General features: G+C 38.9%; 1 protein-coding gene across 3 annotated transcripts in view; it reads left to right on the top strand.

Annotated features, from left to right (window-relative positions):
• Window positions 1-25,800, top strand: part of LOC140492258 (matrin-3-like) — a 53,749-nt gene extending 27,949 nt beyond the window's left edge. For 2 of the 3 annotated variants that reach the window (XM_072591190.1, XM_072591191.1), the window contains 10 exons: window positions 87-221; window positions 511-642; window positions 3,035-3,178; window positions 3,869-4,000; window positions 6,341-6,393; window positions 8,626-9,028; window positions 12,916-12,963; window positions 17,928-18,405; window positions 20,885-21,006; window positions 23,519-25,800. In XM_072591190.1, coding sequence (XP_072447291.1) covers window positions 87-221; window positions 511-642; window positions 3,035-3,178; window positions 3,869-4,000; window positions 6,341-6,393; window positions 8,626-9,028; window positions 12,916-12,963; window positions 17,928-18,405; window positions 20,885-21,006; window positions 23,519-23,590 — 1,719 coding nt within the window. In that variant the 3' untranslated portion in view covers window positions 23,591-25,800. The remainder of the gene's footprint in view (window positions 1-86; window positions 222-510; window positions 643-3,034; window positions 3,179-3,868; window positions 4,001-6,340; window positions 6,394-8,625; window positions 9,029-12,915; window positions 12,964-17,927; window positions 18,406-20,884; window positions 21,007-23,518) is intronic. The other variant, XM_072591192.1, reaches the window with a different exon arrangement.
• Window positions 25,801-27,418: the final 1,618 nt, after the last annotated feature.

Here is a 27,418-nt window from a genome sequence, read left to right as displayed (position 1 = left end):
GGAAAAGGGAAGAGTAATTTTGAATATTTCTTTCCAATGGAATACTCTATACTTCAAGTAAACAATTATGATGTTCCTTTGCAAAGCAAATGGATGAACCTGGTCGAGTGCTTCACATGACAGAATTACCAAAAGGAAAATGCAAAGTGAAAGATATCCTGCAACTCGCACAACCTTTTGGAATTATTACAAAATACTTGCTTTTAAATACCAAGAGTGAGGTGAGTAGAATAAATTTGTCTTCTCTGTGAAGAGAAGTTAGCGAACCACGTTTAGTCAAATGATGTGTATAGCTTCTCAAAGATGTATGAAAGCTGAAACTTTAAAGATGCATATCCAATTGATTTGCTTATTATCAATAAAATTGCAAAATTCAGAAATGAAAATTGTCTTTTGTGGATTTCATTAATTTCTGGTCATATTTATTCTCTAGTATAGGATTGTTCTGACAGTACATTTATTTTCATCGTAAGCATTACTTTGAATTTTGTCTTTAAAACCAAAATCTAGGGTTTTGTGGAAATGGCGACCAATGCGCAAGCACAAACAGCAGTTGCCTTTTACAGTATGAAGCCAGCCATCCTTTATGGCAAAAGGGTTCGAGTGGGAATGTCTCACAAATACAAGGAAATTGATTTGAAGGTAATCAGACTCAATCATTGGTTCATGAATATTTCAGAAATGTTTGACCATTGCATTTTTCTGCCACCATATCAATAAAGTTGTATGTTCAGTTCTATTTTTAATGCCCTTTGTGCACTGATACTGATTCTTCCCATTGCTCAGATGACAATGATTAAATTAATTAATGAAACAAAAAACTTTTGTGTCACAGTACACTGAAGGTGAAGCCTTTATAAATTCTTGCAATTGTCTGTTAAATTACATTTGAAATTTGATACCTCCCTACTTTGTTTGACTTTGTTGCATTCTCTCACTCTTCCCTGGGATTGCCGAGCAAGTTAAAAGCTCTTTTCAGACATGGTGAGAATGTGCAAACTTCACACGGACAGTTGACCGAGGCTGGAATTGAACCTGGGTCCCTGATGCTGTGAGGCAGGAGTGCTAACCACTAAGCCACCATGCCACCCCTTTGGGGTGAGGATAAAGAAATGCATCTGCAGTAGATGGCAATATAATTGAGGTGGAGGTCTTGCTAACCACAGGGAAATGTGAGATTCCCAAATGCTCTGCATGCTTAGTGCCATGGTTCAGGGCATTTCTTGGAACCAGTGAGGGATTTAAAGTGGGAGGGGAAGTATCCAGTGGTGGTCCAGATCAATACCAATAGGATGGAGAAAGAGGTCCTGTTGAGGGATTATGAGCAACTGAGACTAAAAGTTAGAGCAAAACCATTAAGCTAATTTTGAATTATGACCCAAGCCCCATGATCAAAATAATATCAGGTGTAGAGAATTGAATGTATGGCTTGAGGATAGATGTGGTAGAAGTGGATTTCAATTCATGTGACATTGACACTAATGAAAGTGGGAGCTGTATTATTGAGATGGTCTTTACCAAGGGCCACTACCCTGGCCCATGGTATAATTGAGGCTGTTGAGCGGGCTTTAAATTAAGTGGTTAATGGAGATTTGGAATGAGTACTGACAGTGCATTAGTGTGTGACAATAAGAGTCTGATGGGAAGGAATAGAGCATACAAACATAAGGATGTGTCCAGAGGCATGGAAAATATGGTAAAGTCCTCATTATCTGGCACCTAAGCATCGAAAAGTCTCATGCAACTGGCATCCGGGATTCAAAGGAAGAGTTCCAAATCCTTAAGATTGGCATAATGGGGAAGTTACTGATATCAGAAATTGGAAGGGAATAATGGGTCATGCTTTATTAAAGATAGTTCAAGACTTAGGTCACTCTCTTTAACGATAGACTATCATGGCCTGTTATACCAATATTTGAGTAGTCCTGGCTGTTTGTTTTTAAAACACACATTGATATTGTGGCAGCAACAACTTGAGTTCTCAAGCCACCGCTAGTATTTCTCATACAGTTAGCAGATTCAGCTAACTGGCACCCTGTGTGTGCTGGAGGCAGTGGAGATTACTGGAGGGACAAGGTGAAACAAAGGGCCTTGATCTGAATGCATGCAGCATTTGTAACAAGGTGACAGAGTTGACACACGCACAAATGAGTATGATGTGAAAGATATAACAGAGAAATGGTTACAAAATGACTAGGCTGGGACCCAAATATTTAAGGGCAACTGATAAGAATAAGAAGAAAGGAAATGGTGATAAGGTGGCTTTGTTTTTAAAAAACAAATGAGGTCAGTGCAGTTGTGAGAAATAATCTTGGCTTGGGAGATCAAGGTATGAGATCAGTTCAAGTGGAGATGAGAAACAGCAAAGTACTGAAGTCATTGGTGGGAGTGGTTTGTAAGGCTTATAACATGCGCTAAACTGTAAGGCGCAATATGACTCTAAGTAATAGGAACTTGTAAAAATGGTACTGAAATGATCATATATGGTTTAATCATGTAAGTTGGATGAACCAAATTGGCAACGGTGGCCATGAGGGACATGAGTCTTTGAAATTCTCCTCTTCAGTGAGGAGTGAGGGGTAGTTGACTACGTTCAAGGCTGAGATAGGACAGACGTCTGTTCGACAATGGGGTTGAAGTATGGGGGACACGCTGGAATGTGGAGTTGCGGGGTACAAGCTTGAAAAATGTGTTGCTGGAAAAGTGCAGCAGGTCAGGCAGCATCCAAGGAGCAGGAGAATCGACATTTTGGGCATTAGTCCTTCTTCAGGAGCTTGACCAGCCAAATGGTCTGCTACACCTACTTGGAATTTTATGACCTGACCTATTGATTGCTTCAACTGAGAAATTGAGTCCATGTAATTAAATGCCAAATGATTGGCATTTAGAGATATCTTGCGGTTAAAAACTTTGATAAAATCTTTGAGAGACTATTAATTTAGAGAGTCCTTTGCATTACTTAGTGTTTTTTTAAAATGAAAATTCATCCATTAAGTTATTACGTGTTGATAATGCATTTTTATTATCTTTTCAGAAGCAAAAGCAAGAGCGGAGCGGCGGCAGGGTAGCACTCCTCCAGAACCTCCCTCCTTCTGGTTACTCAGATGCTGACATTGTGAAAATTGGTACTAGCTTTGGAAAAGTGCTTAATTATATTGTGATGAGACTCCGCAATCAGGTACTATCAAAATATTTCTGTTTTAAGGGATATGAAGGGCTTGATTATATGCTGGGAATTTCTGAAATGAAAACTTAACTGCGCAACTCATAAGTTGACTCGAAGATTCAAGTGCATTTTGCACCATGCAAAAAAAATTGCTAGCAGAGGAGAAAATGCCAGTACACCTATTGAATTCCCTCTGTTTGGAGTCCCACCCTCTTGTCCACATTTCTTTTAGGAGCCTTTAAGTTCTTTTCTCCTTTTTATTTTGTCCCCTCTTTACCTCATATTGGTGTGAGTACAGCTTGGGAATTTACGTTTAACTTAGTTCAAGTTTGCCTACAGTACCTTTTAATATCTATATAATTGGATGTATTTCCTGTTTTAAGAAAAACCTTGACAAATTGTGAAAGGGATTACCGGTAATGGAATATTTAGATTATTAACGGAGTTCATTTTCACAGTGAAGACTGTGTTTTTTCAACCACTTCTCCTCAGGAGTTGCCCAGTCTTGTACCATCCATGAGGTAGGTAGGAACAGTGCTGTGCAGAAGGTAATTTCTTCACTGGAAGACGAAACATGGCAAGGTTGAGACACTGTCTACAAGGACCTCTTTTATTTACATAGTTTATATGTTGAAGCTATAACTGGTTGTGGTTCAGCCTTGTGTACATTTATCCTCATTAATCAATATTGTTAACCATCAGGCATTTCTGGAAATGGAGTCAAAGAAATGTATGGTAGACATGGTTAAACATTACAAGAAAACACCTTTAATATTTCATGGCCGAAAAGTAACTGTCGATGCATCTCAGAAATATAAGACACTTGTATTAAAGGTAAGCAATGTTTTGCTTAAGTTGTCTTTCAGTAAATTATCTTAATTTTACTGAGAAGGGATACATTTTGCCAAGCCTTTTGCATTGCACTCAGCAGAACATTTAATAGGAATTCTAATTCAAGAAGAAAGTCAACATTTTTACACACAGGAGAGTGTTGACTGGTTGGCAATTGGACTGTGGTAGTAGTGTTATCACAGAGGGCGTGCCTTTTAGTGCTGATTGATGGATAACTGCCAAGCAAAAGAACATGTGCATGCACTATGTCTCAGCTTAACAAAACAGGTGACAGTCATTTTAGTTCAGAGTCAATCTGCCTAATGTTCATTTAAACAGTCGCCACCGAACTATCAATTAGCATTTGTGGTGCATTCTCCATGGCAACATCTCTACCAGAGTCCACTTCCCAACCAATCAGCACTGTCCTCTCATGCAGTATAGATATTGGTTTTCTCCTTGATTTGGTATTGTTATGAACTGTCTTGAGCAGTACCAAATGAGATTTCTATATTGTTAAAATAGTTGAACTCAAGTGACAGCCTTTTTTAAAAAAACAACTATCTGTCTAGTGTTGCCACTTTTGTAGTGAGAACTGCGTGTTAATATAATTCAGTGGTCGATCTCCATGTGCTATAGTTCAGCAGAGATAGGAGTTATTCAACTGTTTGATTGTACCTGTCCCAGCTCTTTGAAATACTTATTTTTAAGTAGTCTGGGTCCCCATCTCTTGCTCTTAGCTCTGCATTTTTTACAATTAGTTTTCGAAACATGGAGAGTAGGAACAGGACTGTGCCATTCAGCCCCTCAAGCCTATAATCATAATTGATCATCTAATTGAGAACCCTGTTCCTGCTCTTGCCCCATAGGTTTTTACCCCTTTAGCCCTAAGAACTATATCTAACTCTTTTTTTTTGAAAACATTCAATGTTTTGGCATCAACCACTTTGCTGTGAGATAGAATTGCACAAGTTGACAGAGAATTTCATGGGCAAGATTTTATTCAATTCCTGTTTAATAGTTACCCCTTAATGAGCTACCAGTTGTCTTTCAAATTATGCACTTGCTTCTTAAATGTCTAATAATTGCCTTATCGTTCTTTGGTCAAAGATCTTTATTATTGATTCTCCTGTCATTGCAAGTTGTTTTTCTTATTTACTCTATCCAAGCCTATACATTTGAACAAGTCAACCATATCTCACCTTAACAAGTTTCCACTCTAAAGCATTGGTTCTCAAAACTTGGACTGATCTTGTATGCAGTGTCAGGGTGAAGCCATATGAGAGAATAGGCCAGAATTCAGGTGGCACCAAGCCGTAATCTAGTTTCTAGGTCATGGCATGAGCTGTCATAAATGCAAGTAATAATTTGCTTTATAATCAAAAATTGTGTTACCATTGCAACGTACACTTATGAGGTGGATTTTTGACACTTGTGGCTGAAAACAGAGTCTGACATGAGATTGATGCTGTCCAACTTGAAATGAGTTATCACCTCATTAGGATTTCATCAAATTAGACACCATCCTTCCCATTCATTTTGATCACTGTTAGTGTGATGGCAAGTGAAAATATTGGGGTATAGCTGGTTTAGTTGTCAAACATTTTTGACAGTGGACCATGATGTTAGAGGAAAATATCTACCCGTCCGACTCTATTTCCAACAATCTTTTAGAGGTGCTGCTGTAAGGGAAATGAGAGAAGAAATTTAGTACACTTGTGTTAATCCTGCAATACAAAAAGCTTTGGCAACCTCTGTCTCTTTTCAGTAGTATGCCACTTATGTACGACCAAACCAGAGAAAATTAAAATATTACTCTCTCGAACAATGTTGCCAGCTCAGCTTATTCATTGGTCAGGCCCATAGCCATTGTGTTGGACATCTTTAATTCTTTACTAAGCTGGAATTGTTCAGCTCTTCATTTTTAACTGTGAGCAGGCTGAATCTTGAGTGTTATACTAAGTTAGTCAACCTTCAGATGAATGTCTAAAATCTCAAACTTTGACCTGTCCCAGAAGGAATGTGCAAACAGAGAGAGTTGACAGTTGTTTTTGAGTAAAATGATATGTTGTTCATTGTATACTTATTTATTATTTCACAAAGCCGTGTGGTGTAAGTTAATTGAATTCTACCTGCTTTACTGTATTTTCACTTGATGTGAAATGAAATACCCCCTCTTTCTATTTGACCTTTTGATCTAAATTATCTCATAATTTGATATTCATCTATCTAGCTGTGGTATATAAGGAATATGGGATCCATGTGAAGAACATTGTTGAGCCTGAGCAGTTTTATATGGCTGGCCAAAATTTGAAACAATGTGCGTTTAATCTATTGTTTCAGAAACCAAGCATCAAGGTTCAGGAACTGTTGAAAGAACAGGATGAAGCAGACAGGTAACTAACTGCCTTCAGATCATACATCTGTATTATATGTGGGACTGCTTGTTTTCACTTCTCTCACTTTGTCTAGCTTTACCTTGCCTCAGTTCATCTGAAATACTCATCCATACCTTTGGAACATTTTGATTCAATTCTTCCAATTTCTGGGCCCCGACATTTTACTTTTCAAAAATTTGTGATCATCCAAAACTCTAGCCATGCCCTAAATTCTCACGTACCATTCATCCATCAGATGATTGGCCTACATTGATTCCCAGTTAAGCAATGCCTTGCTTTTTAAGAGCCCTTCTTTTTAAAGCCTGAAATAAAAGCAATCTACTACAGATGCCGGAAACTAAAACAAAAATCATAAGTGCTGGAGAAACTCAGCATGTCTGGCTTCCAGTAATCACCCAGGTGAAACAGTGATTTACTTGTACTACTTTCAATCCGATCTGCCATATTCGCTGTACAAAAAGGCCTTCTCTGCATTGGCAAGACCAAACAAAAACTGTGAGTGACTACTTTGCAGAGCACCTCTTCTCTGTCTCAAGAAAATCCACAACCTTCCAGTTACTGCCATATCTTGCTCTTATGCTCACATTTCTGTCCTCAGCCTATTACATTATTCAATAAAGTCCAGCGTACAGTGGTGGGATAGAACTTTATTTTATGCTTCAGCACTTGACAGCTTTCACGACTCAACATTTGAGTTCAACAACTTCAGACCATGAATTCTCTCCTCAGTTTGTATTACCATGTTGACTTGTTTGCGTGGCTTGCACTCAGTAGAACTAACTATTTTCTGCTGCTTAGACATGCCATTAATACCTATTCCACTTGCATGTCTTCTCAACCGCTATCAGTAATCCCTTTGCCTTTTGCACTGGGAAACCTTTTCCATCTGTACCATTTGCTGCTCCTCCCTTTTTTTCACAACTTAAAACACTCTTTCTACTCCTTTCAGTTCCAAAGAAGTTGGATACCAAATGTTAAGTCTGTTTCTCTCTTCACTGATGTGACAGACCTGCTGAGTTTCTCCAGCACTTTCTGTTCTTGTTTTCAAGTCTCTCCTTGTCTATAATATCCTGTGGGCAGATAACCTTCAGAGATCTGGACTCAGTTCGGCCTTTGGCACATTTCCAATTATCAGCATTTCATCAATGCCAGCTGTTGTCCAGGGTCCAAACTCTGAAATTCCCTCTCAAAATCTTTATGCCTTAGATTTGTCCTTTTCAGAGCACCTGCAGAAGGAAAATAATTCTAGTTGACATTTTAGGTTGTTTAATCTTTTGTGAGAACTGTTTTCATTTCAAACTTGCAGTATCTACAGTACTTTGGTTTTGAATTGAGCATGAAGTTTGCCTTCCTAGCTATGGACTGTTCAAGTATGTTTTAATAAGCAGTTTTTAAATAAAATTGGCAAGTTCCACAATGGTTTTTTTTTGGTTGTTGAGAATCAGATGAAGTAATTTGTGAGACTTAAATTTTATTGTTTATCATGTGTGCTGTCATAATTGATCTTTTACAGCACATCGTTGATGACTTATTTTAGTGTTAAAATGATTTTCACAATGTCAAGCTCCTGGAAATGGTATTTGTGAATTATGCAAGTATTGTAGGCTGTCATCGAAGTTGCTTCTTTGTGGTTTCATTGTTCAGTTATTATTAGAACGAGCCTTCTTCAAATTTGCTTTCCATTTCGATTTCTAACTACTGATATTAAAAAAGGAAAACTTCCTTGACACATAAGTACAAATATGAAGGTTTTGAATCAGGTAAACAAAGTTAGTTTAAAAGTTCTTAAATAATTTGTGCAAACTGTCATGCCTATTTCACAAGAACATCCAATTTCTGATGTAAGGACAGAATTGGATAGAAGCAAAGAAATGCAAAGTGGATCTTTAGGGTGCTCTTTTAAAGCTGGTTGCAGATATCGAGTTGATATTTGAGATTCTGTAAAAGTGAGGAAGAGAGTTAACAAAAAGTATGGGTGAGAGTTGCATTCCCAACTTTGCCACGTGTCAGTTGAGTTTTCTTTTCTATGAACTTTTGCTTTGAATGTTAGAATAGATCTGGCTCCACAATTACCATGACTGGTGGAGTACTTAACGAGAACGAACAGCCAAACTAATTCCATCCTCCTCCAATGTCATTGGTGTCAGCTGCTAGGTTTCATATATTGACCAAAGTTAGGTTTAATTTCATTGTATAAACCTGTTTTTATATTTTATTTCTCTTTCAAAGAAGACGGCAACGTTCCCGAAGCCCTTCCAAGAAAAAGTTACCTAGCAAATCAAAGAACCCTCCAAAATCTGATGGAGAAAAAGGAGAGCAAAGAACCTCTGAAAGTTCTCCTTCGAAAGAAGTTGGGAAAGAGAATTCCAAGGGAGAAAACAAACCAGAAATAAAATCCGAAGAGAAAAATGAAGCTTTAGGGGAAGCTGTCACAGCTATTGAGAGTGAATCGGAGCTTATTGAAGAAGGTTTGGTTGAGGATCAGGGAAGTGGAGAGTCAGACAATGAAGAAGCTGACCAAGAGGATCTGCTGAAGGAAACAGACCAAGAAATGGAAGGAGCAGACTCTGTACAGCCAGATTCCAAAGCAGAGAAGGAGACAAATGTACAAAACACAGCAGAAACAACTAAGGTGGTAAAAATGGTTTCTTGATTGTACAGAACTTAAACATTGCTAAAAAGAGACATGAAACTCTTCCATCTTGCCCTCGAGACTGAGATGCCAGGGCAAACTTTGAAGGGGAATACTAATTTATACAGCCTGAGAAGATGATGATTAGTTGGACAATAGTTGTCATGGGGATATAGTTGGATCTGTCAACTGTTAAATCTCAACTAGCTGTTTAACCTCCTACCAGGCAGGTAGATTCTGATGATCAGGGCTTTGCTATGGGGTTTGCAGGATGGGTTGGCATTCTCCATAACCCTTTTTCAATAAAAAAGATACAGTGTATATGTAAATTCCCTTTTGCCGACACTTAACAAGATGCTGTGTGTGAAATGCATTGAGAGCCTAACTGAACATCTTAAGTTGATTATTAATGTAATTCTAATCATCGTTTAAGTTGTTTAGTTGTCCAGTAGTATAATTACATCTAGTGATGGACACTTCTGAGTTTTACAAATATGGCTGCTTGAGTACAGTTGGTATGCTCTCTGTAGACAGTCAAAGTACGTTTTGTTTGATATGGTCTACCAGTTGTTTAGTTATTTGACCTTCGTACCAGCACTGAAATTCTTACAACACATACTCATTTGCGTGGGAGGCAGAACATCTTTTTGGCTTGATATCAACATTGGTGCTGTCCTCCACTAATACAATGTGTACACTGCAAAGTAGCAGTGTGAGGCTAGCTTCCCTGTTCAAATGTTTTTAAAAATTACATTTTTGACATATCCTAAGCTTGCAACGGGAAGAAGTAAATAATCCGTTGGCAGATTTATCAACTGATGCATTGAGGAAAAGGCCCTTTGATTGCTCTGTTTCAGTGATAAATTTGAGCACAGACAGAGTTTAAGTCTAAAGAGTTTATCTGATGCAGCTGTGGATTTAAATATTGCAAACACACCGCCTAAGTATAAAAGAGAAAGGACACTACTGGTCATTCCATCAAAGACATGATTCTCCTGGTACTCAGTGAAGATTTTTACAAGAGTTATGACTAGAGGTGGAGACTAGAGACTAGACAATGCCATCTATTCAAGTATGAAGGATATTGTTAAAACTGAACAACACTTCACAAGTTGTGAAAGTTTAAATTCTTTGAAAAGAGACTCAGACACTTTGAAAAGAGACTATAGATTACCATGATATAGTGACCTAATGTCTGGTCTCCTTCCTATCGGAAGGATGTTGTTAAACTTGAAACCGTTCAGAAAAGATTTACAAGGGTGTTGCCAGGGTTGGAGGATATGAATAGGAAGGGTTTGGAGGGATGTGGGCCAGGTGCTGGCAGGTGGGACTAGATTGGATTGGAATATCTGGTCAGATATGAATGGCTAAGAGTCATAGAGATGTACAGCGTGGAAACAGACCCTTCGGTCCAACTCGTCCATGCTGACCAGATATTCCAGTCCAATCTAGTCCCACCTGCTAGCACCCGGCCCATATCCTTCCAAACCCTTCCTATTCATATCCTCCAACCCTGGCAACACCCTTGTAAATCTTTTCTGATCGCTTTCAAGTTTAACAACATCCTTTTGATAGAAAGGAGATCAGATTGCACACATTCCAATACGGCCTAACCAATGTCCTGTACAGCCGCAACATGACTTCCCAACTCTGTACTCAATACTCTGACCAATAAAGGAAAGCATACCAAATGCTGCCTTCACTATCCTATCTACCTGTGACTCCACTTTCAAGGAGCTCTGAACCTGCACTCCAAGGTCTCTTTGTTCAGCAACACTCCCTTAGGACCTTACCATTAAGGATATAAGTCCTGCTAAGATTTGCTTTCCCAAAATGCAGCACCTTGCATTTATCTAAATTAAACTCCATCTGCCACTTCTCAGCCCATTGGCTCTTCTGATCAAGGTCCAGTTGTAATCCAAGATAACCTCCTTCGCTGTCCGCTACACCTCCAATTTTGGTGATATCAGCAAACTCATTAACTATACCTCTTATGCTCACATCCAAATCATTTAAATAAATGACAAAAAACAGTGGACCCAGCACCGATCCTTGTGGCACTCCACTGGTCACAGGCCTCCAGTCTGAAAAACCACCACCCTCTGTCTCTATCTTTGAGCCAGTTTTGTATCCAAGTGGCTAGTTCTTGTATTCCATGAGATCTTAACCTTGCTAATCGATCTCCCATGGGGAACCTTGTCAAACGCTTACTGAAGTCCATATAGATCACATCTACTGCTCTGCCCTCATCAATCCTGTTTGTTACTACTTCAGAAAACTCAATCAAGTTTGGGAGACGTGATTTCCCACGCACAAAGCCATGTTGACTATCCCTAATCAGTCCTTGCCTTTCCAAATACATGTACATCCTGTTCCTCAGGATTCCCTCCAACAACTTGCCCACCACCAGCGTCAGGCTCACCGGTCTATAGTTCCCTGGCTTGTCCTTACCACCATTCTTAAACAGTGGCACCATGTTTGCCAATCTCCAATCTTCCTGTACCTCATCTGTGACTATCGGTAATGCAAGTATCTCAGCAAGGCGTCCAACAATCACTTCCCTAGCTTCTCACAGAGTTCTCGGGTACACCTGATTAGGTCCTGGGATTTAACCCACTTGTATGCTTTTCAAGACATCCAGCACTTCCTCCTTTATAATATGGATAGTTTTCAAGATTTCACCATCTATTTCCCTACATTCTATATCTTCCATATTCTTTTCTGTAGTAAACACTGATGCACAATACTCGTTTAGTATCTCCCCCATCTCCTGTAGCTCCACGCAAAGACTGCCTTGCTGATCTTTGAGGGGTCCTGACGTAGGCTTCCTTCTTTTTCTTAACAAAACCCTCAATTTCTTTAGTCATCCAGCATTCCCTGCACATACCAGGCCTTTCCTTTCACCCTAACAGGAATATACTTTCTCTGGATTCTCGTTATCCCATTTCTGAAGGTTTCCCATTTTCCAGCCATCCCTTTACCTGCGAACATCTGCGCCCAATCAGTTTTTGAAAGTTCTTGCCTAATACCGTTAAAATTAGCCTTTCTCCAATTTAGAACTTCAACTTTTAGATCGGGTCTATCCTTTTCCATCACTATTTTAAAACTAATAGAATCATGGTCGCAGACCCCAAAGTGCTCCCCCACTGACCCCTCAGTCACCTGCCCTGCCTTATATCCCAAGAGTAGGTCAAGTTTTACACTTTCTCTAGTAGTTACATCCACACTGAATCAGTAAATTTTCTTATACACACTTAAATTCTTCTCCATCTAAACCCTTAACACCATGGCAGTCCCAGTCTCTGTTTGGAAAGTTAAAGTCACCTACTGTAACCACCCTATTATTCTTATGGATCACTGAGATCGCCTTACAAATCTTGTTTCTCAATTTAACTCTGACTATTAGGGGGTCTGTAATACAATCCCAATATGGTGATCATCCCTTTCTTATTTCTCCTTGAGTGCTAAGTTAATAAATAGTACTGAAGGAACATGACATGGTATTCCTCTTAATAAGGCGCTTCCTGTATGGTCTTTGTTAAAGTGAAGGAATTTGGCATATGATATGTGAAAAATACACAAAAAACTAGTTGCAGCAGCTCATTTATTATTTAGTTCATTTGTATGTTGCAGTGCCAGTATTAAAAGTATATTGATTTTTTGTGTTATTTCTCATTGCCATGTAAATTGGGTGTTCCCTTTCAAAGTTTTTTTGTGATTTTTGCGCCACAGTCCTGATGAATATAAAACTAAAAGCTTTGACTTTGGTGTTTTTTAGTTTCAGACAATCAAAGCACAACAATGTTTGATTCTGTTTGATTGGCAAAAGTCTGATCTACAGCAATGCATATGGATAGTGTTTTCTAAATTGAAACTTTTTTAAACAGGCACCAATTATTCGAAGGAGCAAAAGACATCAACAAGCAGCATCCCAGGTATGAACTTAATAAGTTGTTGCTTTTGGGGTGGGGGGGGGGGAGGGGGGGCAGTCTGGAGTCAATATTAAGGATTTCCTGTGACTTTTGACTCAATTGTATATCACTTTGGTGTGTCTGTCCTGCTGGTAGGATCCAGGGTGGCCCCTGCTCATGTCTGGGAAATTACCCATGAGGGATGATTCTGAAAGTATGACTATGTCAGGCTGTTGCTTGATTAAATCTGGGATAGCTGTCCCATGTTTGGCACAAACCCTCAGCTGGTAGTCAGGAGGATTTTGCAAGGTCAGGAGGACTACTTATTTGCTGTTGTTGTTTCCGTAGCCTAGGTTGATGTCAAGTGGTCCTTCTGATATTGTTCCTTTCTTTCAACTTTGTATCAGATTGATACAGCTGAGTGGTTTCGTAGGCCATTTAAAAGGGTAGTTAAGAATTAACCACATTGTAGTCGGCCTGGCATTGCATGCAGGTAATGATGCAGCTTTTGTTCTCTAAGGACAGTGGTGAACCCAGATTGTTTTTTAATGACCATCAGAAGTTATTAGGTAGTTGTCATTGGGCTTACTTTTAATTACAGATTTGATTTGATATGTATTTCACCATCTATCATGGTGGTTTTTGAATTCATGTCCTGTAGACCATTAGCTTAAGTTTCCGAATTACTAATCTATTGGGATTCGCCACTGCTTTGTCTAATTTTGCTAATTTGTCAATTAATTTTTCCTGATAGTTGTCACTGACTGTTCCCCAGCCATTAACTTAAGGCTGCCATGCGTGTAGTTGCTGGTTTATCTCCATTTTTAATAGATATATAACATTTGCAATTCTTAAATGCTGTAGCACCAACCCCATAACCAAGTAATATTGGAAGATGGCAGGCAGAGGCTCAGCAATTTACACCTATTCTTCCCTCAGGAGCCTTGTAGACATCCTATCTGACTTTGAGGATTGTGAACCATTTGAGCATGACTTTGTGTCCTTTTTTAGCACTATATCAATCGTTACTTTGATCCAAAGCTCTGTTAACAGCTCCGCCATGTCTGTTTCCTTTTTGAAAGGATGCCTAATATTTGGCTCCTTACTGGCATTACATTTGGACAGAGTTCCTTACATTCACTACTTTTGTGTTAATACACTTTCTTTCATTTCTTTTTTTTAAGGTTTCCTCTATGCTTTTCTCAACTCAAACTGCTACTGAACTATGGAACTAGCAATTGTCATAGGCTTTGTTTCTCTGTTTTATTTTATCTGTATCTTGATCATCCAAGGTGCTCAAACTTTAGTTGGCCTTACTTTCCTCATCGTGGAGTGTGTCTACTGTGTACTGAACTGACTCCTCTTTCAAAGCCTCCATTTGCTCAATTATAGTGAAGCTTCTCAATTCGTGCTAGATCCTTTCCCTTAACCTTGCTGAATTGTGCTTTTATGTTTAATAACTAATGAGACGTAGAACATAGAACCTTACAGTGCAGAACTGGCCCTTCGGCTCTTGATTTTGCACCAACCTGTGAAATTAATCTGATGCCCATCTAGCCTACACCATTCCATTATTATCCATATGTATGCCCATTTAAATGCCCTTAAGGCTGGTGGGTCTACTACTATTGCAGGCAAGCTGTTCCACGCCCCTACTACTCTGAGTAAAGAAGCTACACTGATATCTGTCCTAAAACTATGTCCCCCTGTGTTAGTTTTCACCATCCATCTTACTGTCCACCTATCTAACCCTCTGATTATCTTATGCGTCTCAATTAAGTCGCTTCTCAACCTCCTTTCCAATGAAAGCAGCCTCAGTTCCCTCAGTCTTTTCTCGAAGACCTTCCTTCCATACCATCCTCTGAACCCTTTCCAAAGCTTCCACATCCTTCCTGTAATGCGGTGACCAGAACTGTACACAGTACTCCAGGTGCATCCTTCAGTTGTGTTCAGCTGAAGCATGACCTCGTGGCTCCGAAACTCAATCCCCCCCCTACCAATAAACACCAACACACTACATGCTGCCTTAACAACCCTATCAACCTGGGTGGCAACTTTCAGGGGTTTATGCACCTGGACACCAAGATCTCTGTTCATCCACACTACTAAGAATTTTACCATTAACCTAGTACTCTGCATTCCTGTTACTTCTTACAAAGTGAACTACCTCGCACTTTTCCGCATTAAACTCCATTTGCCACTTTTCAATCCAGCTTTGCATCATATCTATGTCCCTCTGTAACCCACAACATCCTTCGGCACCATTCACAAGTCTGCCTACCTTAGTGTCAACCGCAAATTTACTAACCCAACCTTCTACGCCCACATCCAGATCATTTAGAGAAATGACAAACGGCAGTGGCCCAAAACAGATCCTTGCGGCACACTGCTGGTAGCTGAGCTCCACGATGAACATTTCCCATCACCGCCACCCTCTGTTGTCTTTCAGCTCGCCAATTTCTGATCCAAACCGCTAAATCACCTTCAATACCGAAACTCCATATTTTGTACAATAGCCTACTGTGTGGAACCTTATCAAATGCTTTAGTGAAGTCCATATACACCACATCAACTGCTTTACCTTCATCCACCTGTTTGGTCACCTTCTCGAAGAACTCAATAAGATTTGTGAGGCATGACCTACCCTTCACAAAATCGTGTTGACTATCCCTAAACAAAGTATTCCTTTCCAGATAATTATATATCCTGTCTCTTATAACCTTTTGTAACACCTTACCCACAACCAAAGTAAGGTTCACTGGCTTATAATTAACAGGGTTGTTCCAACTCCACTTCTTGAACAAAGGAACGACATTTGCTATCCTCCAGTTTTATGGGACTACTCCTGTTGACAATGACAACAAAAAGATCAAAGTCAAAGACTCTGCAGTCTCTTCCCTGGCTTCCCAGAGAATCCGAGGATAAATCCCATCCGGCCTGGGGTCTTATCTATTTTCACAGCTTCCAAATTTGCTAAAACCTCCTCTTTGTCAATCACAATTTCATCTAACCTAGTAGCCTGTGTCTCTGTATTCCCACTAATATTGTCCTTTTACAGTGTGAATACTGACAAAAAGTAGTCATTAAGCGCTTCCTCATGTCCTCTGATTCCACACACAACTTCCCACCACTATCTTTGAATGGCTCTAATCTTTCTCTAGTCATTCTTTTATTCCTGATAGACTTATAGAAGGCCATAGGGTTTTCCTTGATCCTATCCGCCAACTTCTCATGTCCCCTCTTGGCTCTTCTTAGCCCTCTCTTTAGATCTTTTCTGGCTAACTTGTAACTCTCAAGCCCCCTAACATAGCCTTCATGCTTCATCCTCACATAAGCATCCTCTTGACAAGAGCTTCAACTTCTTTAGTAAACTAGGGCTCCCTCTCTTGACAACTACCTCTCGGACTGATAGGTATATACTTATCAAGGACCTGGGGTAGCTGTTCCTTGAATAAGCTCCACATTTCAAGTGTGTCCATCCTCTGCAGTTTCCTCCCCCATCCTGTGCATCCTAAATCTTGCCTAATCGCAACATAATTACCTTTCCCCCAGTTAAACCTGTATCCCTGCCCATTGTAAACATAACCAAATTGTGGTCACTATCACCAAATCTAACACCAGTACCAAATCCAATTTGGCCTCACCCCTTGTTGGCCTGACTACATACTGTCAGAAAACTCTCCCACACACATTGAACAAAAACTGACCCTTCTAAACTACTCACACTACAGTATTCCCAGTCAATATTTACAAAGTTAAATTACCTCAGAACAACTACCCTGTCACTCTCGCTCCTATTGAGGATCATATTTGCTATCCTATCCTATCCTCTCCTCTACATCTCTGGAACAATTTGGAGGCCTATAGAAAACTCCCAACAGGATGACCTCTCCTTTCCCGTTTCTAACCTCAGCCCAAAATATCTCCGTGGATGAGTCCTTATACATTATCTCAGCAGCTGCAATATGACGCTTGATTAACACTGCCCGCCCCCACAACTTTAGCATCTTCTCTGTTCTTACTGAAACATGTAACTCCCGGAATCTGCAACAACCATTCCTCTCCCTCCTCTAGCCATGACTCTGAAATGGCCACAACATTGAAATCCCAGGTACCAACCCATGCTGCAAGTTCACCCACCTTATCCTGGATGCTCCTGGCATTGAAGTACACATGTTTCAAACCAACATCCGGTGTCCTCTCACAGCCTTATAAACCTATCCCTGACCTCATTACCTTTTGCACTGGAACTACAATTCAGGTTCCCATCCCCCTGCTGCATTAGTTTAACCCCCTCCCCCAAAGAGCATTAGCAAATATTCTCCCCCCCCCCCCGGATGTTGGTACCCCTCTGGTTCAGGTGAAGACCATCCTGTTTGTAGAGGTCCCGCCTTCCCCAGAAAGAGCTCCAATTATCCAAGAATCCAAAATACTCCCTCCTGCACTATGCCTGCAGCCACATGTTCAGCTCTGCGCTCTCCCAATTCCTTGCTTCACTAGCACGTGGCATGGGCAACAAACCAGAGATGATAGCTCTGTTTGGTTTAGCTCTAAGCTTCCACCTTACTCCCTGAATTACTGTCTGAGCTCCCCACCTTTGTTCCTACCTATGTCGTTGGTGCCTATGTGGACCACAACTTGGCCCCCGCCCCCCTTCAAGGATCCCAAAAACACGATCAGAGACATCACTAATGCTGGCACCTGGGAGGTAACACACAGTTGTAAGTCTCTCTCGTTCCCACAAAATCCCCTTCGCCTCCCGAATGATAGATACTGAATAAATAGAGGAAAGAAAATGTACAGTTAAATAGGTGAGACTTTTACTTTGAAGGAGAGAAGCCATACAAAAAAGGAACGACCAGATAAAATCTTGTGATCCCTATTTTGAGTGTTTGGAAGAATTTCAAAAAATGTATTTATTTTTGCCCAATTTGATATTGAAATAAGAGGCCCCTGTTCAAATTTGGAATGTATTTGGATTTCTGTAGGAGTTAAAAGAAGAGTGCTTTCCTGAAAACATTGATGAATTTGTGACTGTTGATGAGGTTGGTGATGTAGAGGCTGGAAATCTGGATCTTGAAGATCTGATGTCTTGTGAAGATAACAGTAATAAATTGGAAACTGATGATGCTGATACAAGCATTCAGACAGAGAAATCAGAGGACACCAGTGAACAAAAAGATGAGGATGTGAACAAAGCAAAAAGAAAACGTGGTCGGAAGAGGGGAAAGAACATCAAATCTAAAAAGGCAGAACAAGGTGACAAAAAGGAAAGTGGTGAAGAAACAGAAGTGAAGCAAGTTGAAGATGAAACAATTGAAAATAAGCATGATGGTGATGAAAGGAATGATGTGCAGGAAGAGACCATATCATCTTGTGTGGAACCAGAAAGCAAGCGCGCTCGTTCACGATCTCCTACTCCAGATGAGTACAGGCTTGGGCCATATCAGCCGAACAATCCTGTAGGTAGGCAAACATTGCTCGCGATTATTTTTATAGAACTTTTCACCTTTATTAAACCTGGCTTTCAGCATGTAAATTTTCATATATATACTATGTATTTTCATATTCATTGTTTTCTGTCTATTTGAATGTTGGAAAAAAAATTTTGTAAAAACCTTTCATCGTGTAGTCAACAGGTCATTTTGCCAGAATGCCAATTCAAGGGAATACTGACAGCTATACTGCATGAGGAGAATGCTGATTGGTTGAGGAATTGTCATGGAAAATGCACTGATTGGTTCTTTATTTAAATTTTCAACCAGGCAGGTTCGGATATTGCACTGTGAAATGAATGAGTAAATGGCTGTTACCTGTTTTGTTGAGTTGAGAAATCTGAAATGCATGTAACTTGTTCTTTCTGTCTGCAAAGGAATATACTGTTGGATACAATCTATCAGTCTTTGTATCATGCTGAGGTTGAGTTTCTGATTACTCTGGAAGGGCAAGTCTCAAATTTTTGAGCAATAGCTGAAGTGAGCTGTTTTAGGCTACTGGTTCACAATAATATGTGCTCCGGTCAAACCATATCTGTCTTGCAAATGAGTAATGTGTACGCATTTCAGTGCTGGAGTGATACCAGTATGAGGCCTGTTCTCCCAAACATTGGCAGACCATATCCAACAGCATGTCCCCTTAGCTGTTTGCAACTAACAAGGTACTGGCCACATTAATCTGCCTATGTTTGCAAAACTTTAAACACAACAGTAGAAACAATTGTACAGTCACATTTGCTGTGTAATCCTGTGCATGAAGAATTACATTGACAACCAATTTAGGACATGCAATGTGGTGCATTTGCATGTATTGGAATCTACATATATGAATACAGGAGCCTGTGTTTGCAGAGACCACATTTGTTCCAACTCAACAGAATTGGTGGTACCCATTCATTAGTTCTTTCCTCAGGGCTTTGTCCGAACTAATCAGTGTCAGTTTGCAAAGCCTGGCATTTAACTGACAAGCACCATTCTTGCGTGCATTCTCCATAGCAAATGCCTCAATCAGCGTCATTTGCCAACTTGGCACACTCCTGTGCAGCTTAAATGCTAGCTTTCCCCTTGAATTAGCATGCTTGTGAAATGACGAGTGCAGGAATGAAAAAGTTTGACAAAATGGCATTTTTTTCAGCAATACAGTATATTCAAGTTCTGTACTACCAAATGGCATTAGTACTCGCTGTTTTGAAGTATTGTATTGTATATGTTTTGTTGTAATGGTCTGAGTATAGTGTGTAAGTAATGCTGTTGGGTAAGCAATTGATAGTTTGCTGTTACCAGAACTCAGTTGGACTAGCCCATCAATATGGTTGTTGCTGAAGCAGGTCAGAGGCTGGGTGCCTTGCAGCGAATGGCTCATCCCCATGCTGTATATCTTTATGACTCTATCTCCTGGCTGAGCCGTTCCTCTTGTGCATCACTTAAAACGCACAAGTCAATAACATAATGGGTTTGTACGCAAATGGTAGGGATTAGTACTCTACCTCCAATACTTTGCAGGGAAGAGCAGCCCATCCACAGCTGGCAGCTTCCCCAGTACATAAAAGATGCATTACAAACACTTCATTTGGCAGCACCTCCCAAACTGCAACCCCTACCAACACAAGAACAATAGTGTGTTCATGGGAACATCATCACCAAGTTACAATCTGAGTCAAACACCCTCTGATTTGAGTATTTTTTACTATTCACTTATGGTCATAATCAGAATCCTAGAACTCATGATCTCTCAGATGTGAGTATACATTCAGCTCATGGACTGCAGTATTTCACGAAGAAGGTCCATCGCAACTTTGAAGATGACGAAGGAACCTGACTGGGAGGATGCTCACAAGATCTTTGTCTTTTTGGAAAGACTAGAACTAGGGGATATGTTTTAAAACGGGGGTTTTAAAAGTAAAGGGTCTTCCATTTTGGACGGAGATGAGAAGGAATTTGTTCTGAAGTTTGAGAGCTTTTGGAGCACTCTTTCCTAGAGTGACAGAGGCATGGTCAGTTAATACTTTTGAGACACGGGTAGGGAGTTGTAAGTTATCATGGGCAGGAAGAAATTGAAACTGTAATCAGATCAGCCATGATCATATTGAATGGCAGAATAAACTCGAGCAGGATGAACAATAAATGCTGTTTAAAATGCTTTGTTGTCAACAGTAAAAGGGATCAAAAACTTCACATTTTATATGAAGTCAGTGCATTGTGCTGTCTTTGTATCCCAGTCCTGGAATGGGTGTGGGAAATCAGGGGCTTTATTTGAAAAATACACAAGATGGTTTCTGAAATATCAAAATTGTCTCGGATTTGTTTTTAGAAAGAGTGTAATTTGAAATTAGGTGTTAACCCAGAGCCTGTATGCAGGTATTAAAGGCTTTTGATTATTTATCACTGAAATGGTAGTTGCTGAACTGGTATTGACCTACTATTTTGATTGTGTCTTCACTTTATTCAAGGGCTAGATTATGTGGTTCCAAAGACTGGCTATTACTGCACACTCTGCTGTCTCTTTTACACAAAGGAAGAAGTGGCAAAGAAAACTCATTGCAGTAGCCTGCCTCATTATCAGAAACTGAAGGTAAAGTTGTGATATTACTTTTATCCTGAAATTTATACAAAGTGCTAGTTTGTAAATTGCTTTGAATTAATTTCCATTAGCTATAGGAACTGTAATAATCCATTTGGTCCTTAAAGTCTGCATTACCATTTAACTAGTCTTGGTGGATGATTTATCTTGAATTCCCTTAGTCCATCAATGGCTGACTTGATTACATTCATAGATTGAACGTTGGGAGAGATGTAAAGATACACAACACACGACAACGTTTTCTTTGGGTCTCAAAATAGCTGACCTTTTTCATTCTGAAACTGACCCCATTTTTGTTTTCCTCATTTTCTGTTGGATATTGCATTTTTTTAACAATATGATAAGGATTATGTCCTCTAACCAACTGATGTGAACATAAACTTCCTTTGCTAGGATAATGCTACATTTTATTGATTATAAAATCAGTGGTAAAAGGATTGTCATTGGCTATACTATTCATGACCATAATTTTCATGTGCGTCTCCGAACTCAACTTCGGCAAATTACCTGGACCATTCCTGAAGAAGGGCTCATGCCCGAAACGTCGATTCTCTTGCTCCTTGGATGCTACCTGACCTGTTGCGCTTTTCCAGCAACACTTTTTCAGCTCTGATCTCCAGCATCTGCAGTCCTCACTTTCTCCTCCGGCAAACTACCTTCCACTTTGAATCAGACTTGAGGAAGCCTGAGGCTGGCTTCGAGCCATTTCTCTGTGACGTTTCTGATATTTTTGACCTTATTATATACTAGATGTATATTAGAAAGACTAAATGGGTCTATAAGCATGTGGGATTAGTGTACTTCTGCCTTTTTCCCATACCTTTGCATGATAGAGGGCTTTTATAGTGAGTAACGGTCTACTCCCAATTTGTTTTATAGATTTCAGACTTATTGCTAACTTATGTTAATTTTGGATATTTTTGATTAATTAAACCTGGAAATTTTGTGCTTTGACAATGGCAATGACTTAATGTCTGTTCTTGAAGACTCACTGAATGTATCTCCAGAAAATGAAATGGGGCAAGTAAAGCATATTTCAGTGAGGCAACATTTAGGCACAGAAACAGATTTCCAATAGTTATTGAAAAGGACTAGGAACATAATAGGGAGCATAATAAAACAACTGGAGGAAAGCTAATTTCAGTATGTTGAAAATTATCTTGAATTGAATTTGAATGAACTGTCAGTAGTAAAATCATCATTGAACAACGGGCTACTGTTGGAGGAGATGGTTTGTGTGCTAATTAGGCAGCTTTTCACAAAAGGAAAGGTAGTGTCTGGTATTTGTGCCCCTGATTGAACAAAAGATGAAATTGAAAAAAATATGAGCTATGCAATGATTAAGTAGTTCACAAAACGGAGGAGAACTGAGGTCAATACAAGAATTAGAGGAAACTGATAAAATGAAATGTGAGGGGCAAAGATAGAATGGTATCAGAATAGATTAATGTATATCATCAAAGAAAAACAATTATCATTTATGAACATAATAGCAAAATGAAGGAGTCTACTTTAAAAATCATGTAAAGACAAAGTGTAGTTCAGTTTCTAAATGAATGCATCGCATCTGTCCTCAGATCAGAGGAGTCTTGTATATTAGTGAAGTGAAATGTAGTAGAGAAATTGAATAGGATAAAAATAGAGGTATTTGGAAAAGGTTGCTATTGTTCAAAGCAAAAATTCATTCAGTTCGTAGAATTCTGCAGTACAGAAAACTCTCTTGAGGCTACACCAATAAAACTACTCAATCTGTGAGAGTTCCACTTCCCAGCACTTGACCCAGAGCCATGAACGTTTATGACATTTCAAATGCCCATCCAAATACTTTCTGAAGTTTGTGAGGTTTTCTGCCTCAACTACCCTCCCAAGCAGAGCATTCCAGATTCCCGCCACACTCCAGGTGAAAGACAATTCCTCAATGCCCTCTAAAAGCCCTGCCTTTTGTCTGAAAATGATGCTCTCTTGTTATTGATACAGCAGCCATCAATTTCATAAGATAAAGAATTTTGAGAATGTGGATTTATGAATTGGCAGTTTAAATTTCTTAAAACATTGGTAGTTAATGTAAATGGCTAAATAACGATACATTCATCAACCAACATGGATCGGTTGCAAAGTGAGAAAGTGTGAAATATAAACAAAATCTGTAATTCTAACACTGCCCAGATACACTAAATCTAGTTTTTTGAGCATTTTAATTTTATTATTGTAGTTATGATAGAAAGTAGAAATGCTCTATGGTTCTACGTACATTAGAAATCTGAACCTTAGAAATTAATTCAATTTGAGAAAATATGTAACCTAAAGAATCATATGGGTTCAGTTGAATAATTCGTATGAAAGCAAGCATTGTTCCTTGACCTGAATTAGAGTTGCCTTTAAAAAACTTGAGTATTTGCTTGTGTTTAACTACTTGTAGGCGATTAAACACAGTTAAATCTTAAAAATGAGACATGCAACCTTTTATTAAATAAGTTTGCTGTTTTTCTTTTCTCTTTTAAAGAAAATGTTGGCTAAGCAAGCTGAAGAGAATCGTAAAGTTAAAACTGAAGAAAGTTCTGAAGTTCAGGCTTAAGAACAACATGACCAGCGAAGATTCCAGTGTTCATAACTTTGTCTAACCAGCTAGCTAATCATCCTAAAATGTACTAATATCTTAAGAGTCATTATTCCTTTGTCATTCTGACAGTGTTTGAGGGTGTCTTTGTATTGCTGTGTACAAGCATATGTGAATGGAAGGCCAACAGTAATCTCGTTTTTGTTTGCAGTCATTATAATTGTTAAATGGAAAAATGTTTCTTGGGGAAGTTGGGCAAGCTGTTGCATTTCTAGGAACATTGCAATGGGGATTGATAGCATCTGTGCTTATGCCAGAAATGTCAGGTATTGGAGTTCTTAGAGCAAAAAGAATCGTTGGTCCAAACATGCCTTTTTTTTTGCAAAAGTATCTTGCAGTGTGGGGCTATTTTATTCAAATCTGTGGAAGTTAATTATTTTTGTTAAAGTCAAATGTTAAAACGATTTGGTTCAATATTTATTACAGATTCTGTATAGTCTCTTTGAGGACTGATTATTCTACATAACTCCTAAGTTGCTAGAACAAATGTCGACAGTGTTCACTTGTTCAGTATTGCGGTTCAGTTGTGCCCTTATTGGACCTTGCACCTCATTAGGATAAAAAGTGGACAGCTTGGTTGTAGAATTGGTGTGGGGTCATGGAAGAGCCATAAAAATAGTAGGCAATCTGTTCGATAACACTCTGACGTGTTGGATTGGTTTTGCCTAAATTAATAATAATTTTTTTTCAAAGCTGGGGCAGGGGGGATTTGATTAGTCATGTTTATGTTCAGCAAATACTTAAATTTTAAAATTGACTGTGTACCACGGTTCTGCAACCCAATAGCACTACTACCAAATAATACACATTCAATAAAAGTGGTAGAAACTTTGCTAAAGACATTTAAACAATTTTGCTTAAGTCTGTTCCTGCAGTGTCTTTATGGTGTTGCACTGACGAATTACAAGTTGGCCAACTCACATTCAACTTTTTTTTCTCCAACGTTTCCGGCAAAATATAAGATAACCTAACAAAACTGATGAAGCAGTTTCTTGAACATTTACTTTGTGCACACATTCTGAATTATAATTAGCCAGGCTGGATTGAACTTTTCTTGGTTTTTATGGGGAAATCTGTTCGTGTTATGACTTTTAAGAAGAATGCTGGTTAGTTGAGAAAATATGAAAGTGAAGTAGGGTTTTTATATTAATACAACATTTAAAATTTCTGCAACATAGCTGCATTTTTTCATTCACTGCTATAGTTTAATGTTTTTATTTGTTTAGAATTTAGCTCTATCTGCATTACGTAAATAATAATATTGCAGAAAATAAATTGTGTTTTGAAATAGTCTGTCAGTTTGTCTGGAGTAACCCGACCTTTGCATTCCTGTATATAGTTATTCTATCGATCTTTACAAACCAGCTAGCAGCAGTTACCAAGCATGCACTCACTCAAGTGTGCATTTGCGCACCTTCAGAAACTGCTTGCAGATAATGCATAACTGGATTTTATTGGCTGTCCATTTTAGTACTAACCATCTAAACATTTTTTTAGGTATCAAGTGATCCACTTGCATTTGAGCTCACAGGTTTCCCCAAAAATTCCATGTCATGGCCCAGTTGGTCCTAGACTTGTTGTTATCCTTGTCTTGCGCAAGTGATTGTGAGCAACTCTTTGACCCAGCTTATTGCATTTAAACAGATTCTGTTGTAAATAGTTTTTAATAAACCATTGTTGTGACTGAACATTACAGTTGGACCAGGATTCCATTGTAATGATGTGTTGATAATTCTGTCACTGGAATGAGTACACTTTGTTCACATCATCTGTTATTTTTATCATAATTTTTTAAGTTCTTTTTCCTGAGTAGTAGCTTTTAACGTTGGTATCTGTTTTAGATGTGGATGAACTGCAATGTGGATAAATGTTTTGGTTAGTTACCTTACACGTGACCTGCTGGGAGTTGTGCTTTCTTGGCAAGTATATCCTGCATGGGTGTGGAGTAATAATAAAAAGCTTCCATGCGATTAAGTTTGCTAATGAAAGTGTTTTGTCTAAACAGAATACAGTATATGCAGCCAAGTGTGTTTAACAAAGGAATTGTGTGGAACACTGTAGCTTTAATCACGCGGCAGCAATGTATGAAAACTGCTGTTATGTTTTGGTTTGAGTAGAAATAAGTTTTGTAACAGTTTATGTTCAAATAAAGCTCCAGGTTTCTAAGACCACTTGAATTTTGCTTTTGAGGAAAATTTTAAGCACAAATGGTTTACTTTATCAAAGGAAAATTATTCCCTGCCATGTAGGTTTTTTAGAACTGGATCACTGAGTTTGTTAATCTTTGTTGTGAACGAGTTTAATTCACAAATTTGGAGCTGCAGGTTGCTTCTATTGTATTTCCCACTGAATTTAGTAATTTTTTTATTGTTACAGGTTGACCTATCATTTCACTCAATCAGATCAATTTCAAATTAACCATGCCCTATTTTTAGAAAAAAGTTGAGAATTTTAAAATGTACTTCGAGGTTCTGGCTGGGGCATGAGCATGTTTTTCATCTGATCCTGAATTCATCTTTGTTGCCTTTGACATTTTAAGACTTGAAAAGTGTATTCATTGTAGCAGAGGTTTGTAATCAAAAGGATTGTGTATTCTATATATTAGTGACAGCACTGAACAGTTTATAAAGCTTCCATTTGGAATACTGGGGGACAGGCTGACATTGTGTATTCCGTTGCCATGCTCCCTACCTTTTGTGTGCCAGAAGTGGGAGATTGAGCCAAGGCTTGTTAAGAATGGCTTGGCCATATGTGCATCACTTGAATATAAAACATAAGTTTGGCCATCAATTATGCCCTGCTTACTTTTTCTTGACAAAACATTGACAAAGTTTCTTTCTTTTCAAATTCAAGTATATCAAACCAAATCATCATTGGCTATTTAACATTTTCACACAGCTTTATTTCTATATGAATGACGGGTTCCTTACTTTGAATTGTGGGTGTGTTTATACCACATGAACTAGAGCAGTTTGAGGTGAGTCACCACCACACCATTTTGAGGCACGTTAGAAAATGGTAGCCAATGCTCTTATTCTGTGATTATTTTAAATTATTGTATTTTAAGTTTTCGAAAATTAAATTGAATGAATATTTGCAGCATCTAATCTCAAATCAGCACATCTCAATGGTGCACATGCAGTAGATTGAAACCTTAGAATGTGATCAGCTAATAGTATCAGGGCATAGTTCTTAAAGAAGGTGAGTCATTATATGGGGAAGGATGCAATTGTAAATGAACAATTAGTAATTAAAACTTTCCTTAAGACAAAGGCCTGGACTCCAGACCTTCTCATGCTTGATGGATGTCATTGGTTATCTGGACTAGTCACAAACTAACCTTCCCACCTGACTCCATTCAGATCTAATCTCTGCCATAACCTCTCTCTGCCACAGTCCACATTCTGGTTGTGTTCAATCAACCTATGAGAGTCACTCCTATCTGCTATATATCAGGGGACAAGTCATGGGTGTGATGGAGTACTCAGCACTTGCCTGGAAGGGTGCAGATCCAACAACAATGCAAGTTCAGTATCTCCCAGGACAAAGCAAAAAGCTTGATCAGTACAATGCACACCTTTAACATTCAATTTCTCCATCACCGATACAGATAAGTAGCAGTGTACACCCTGCAGTAATGCGCCATTACTTCTCCAAAAGCAGTTTCTAAATGCACAACCTCTACCACCTGATGAATATTTACTGTTGTAATATCTAGTTTTCTCACCATTTAGGTCAGTGATGAGATTCTTTAACTTGGGCAAAGCTGAAAGAACTCATGACACA

Source organism: Chiloscyllium punctatum, chromosome 20 (genome assembly GCF_047496795.1).
Source record: "Chiloscyllium punctatum isolate Juve2018m chromosome 20, sChiPun1.3, whole genome shotgun sequence".
Taxonomy (NCBI): Eukaryota; Metazoa; Chordata; class Chondrichthyes; order Orectolobiformes; family Hemiscylliidae; genus Chiloscyllium; species Chiloscyllium punctatum.
This window is presented reverse-complemented; position numbering and strand designations above follow the sequence as displayed.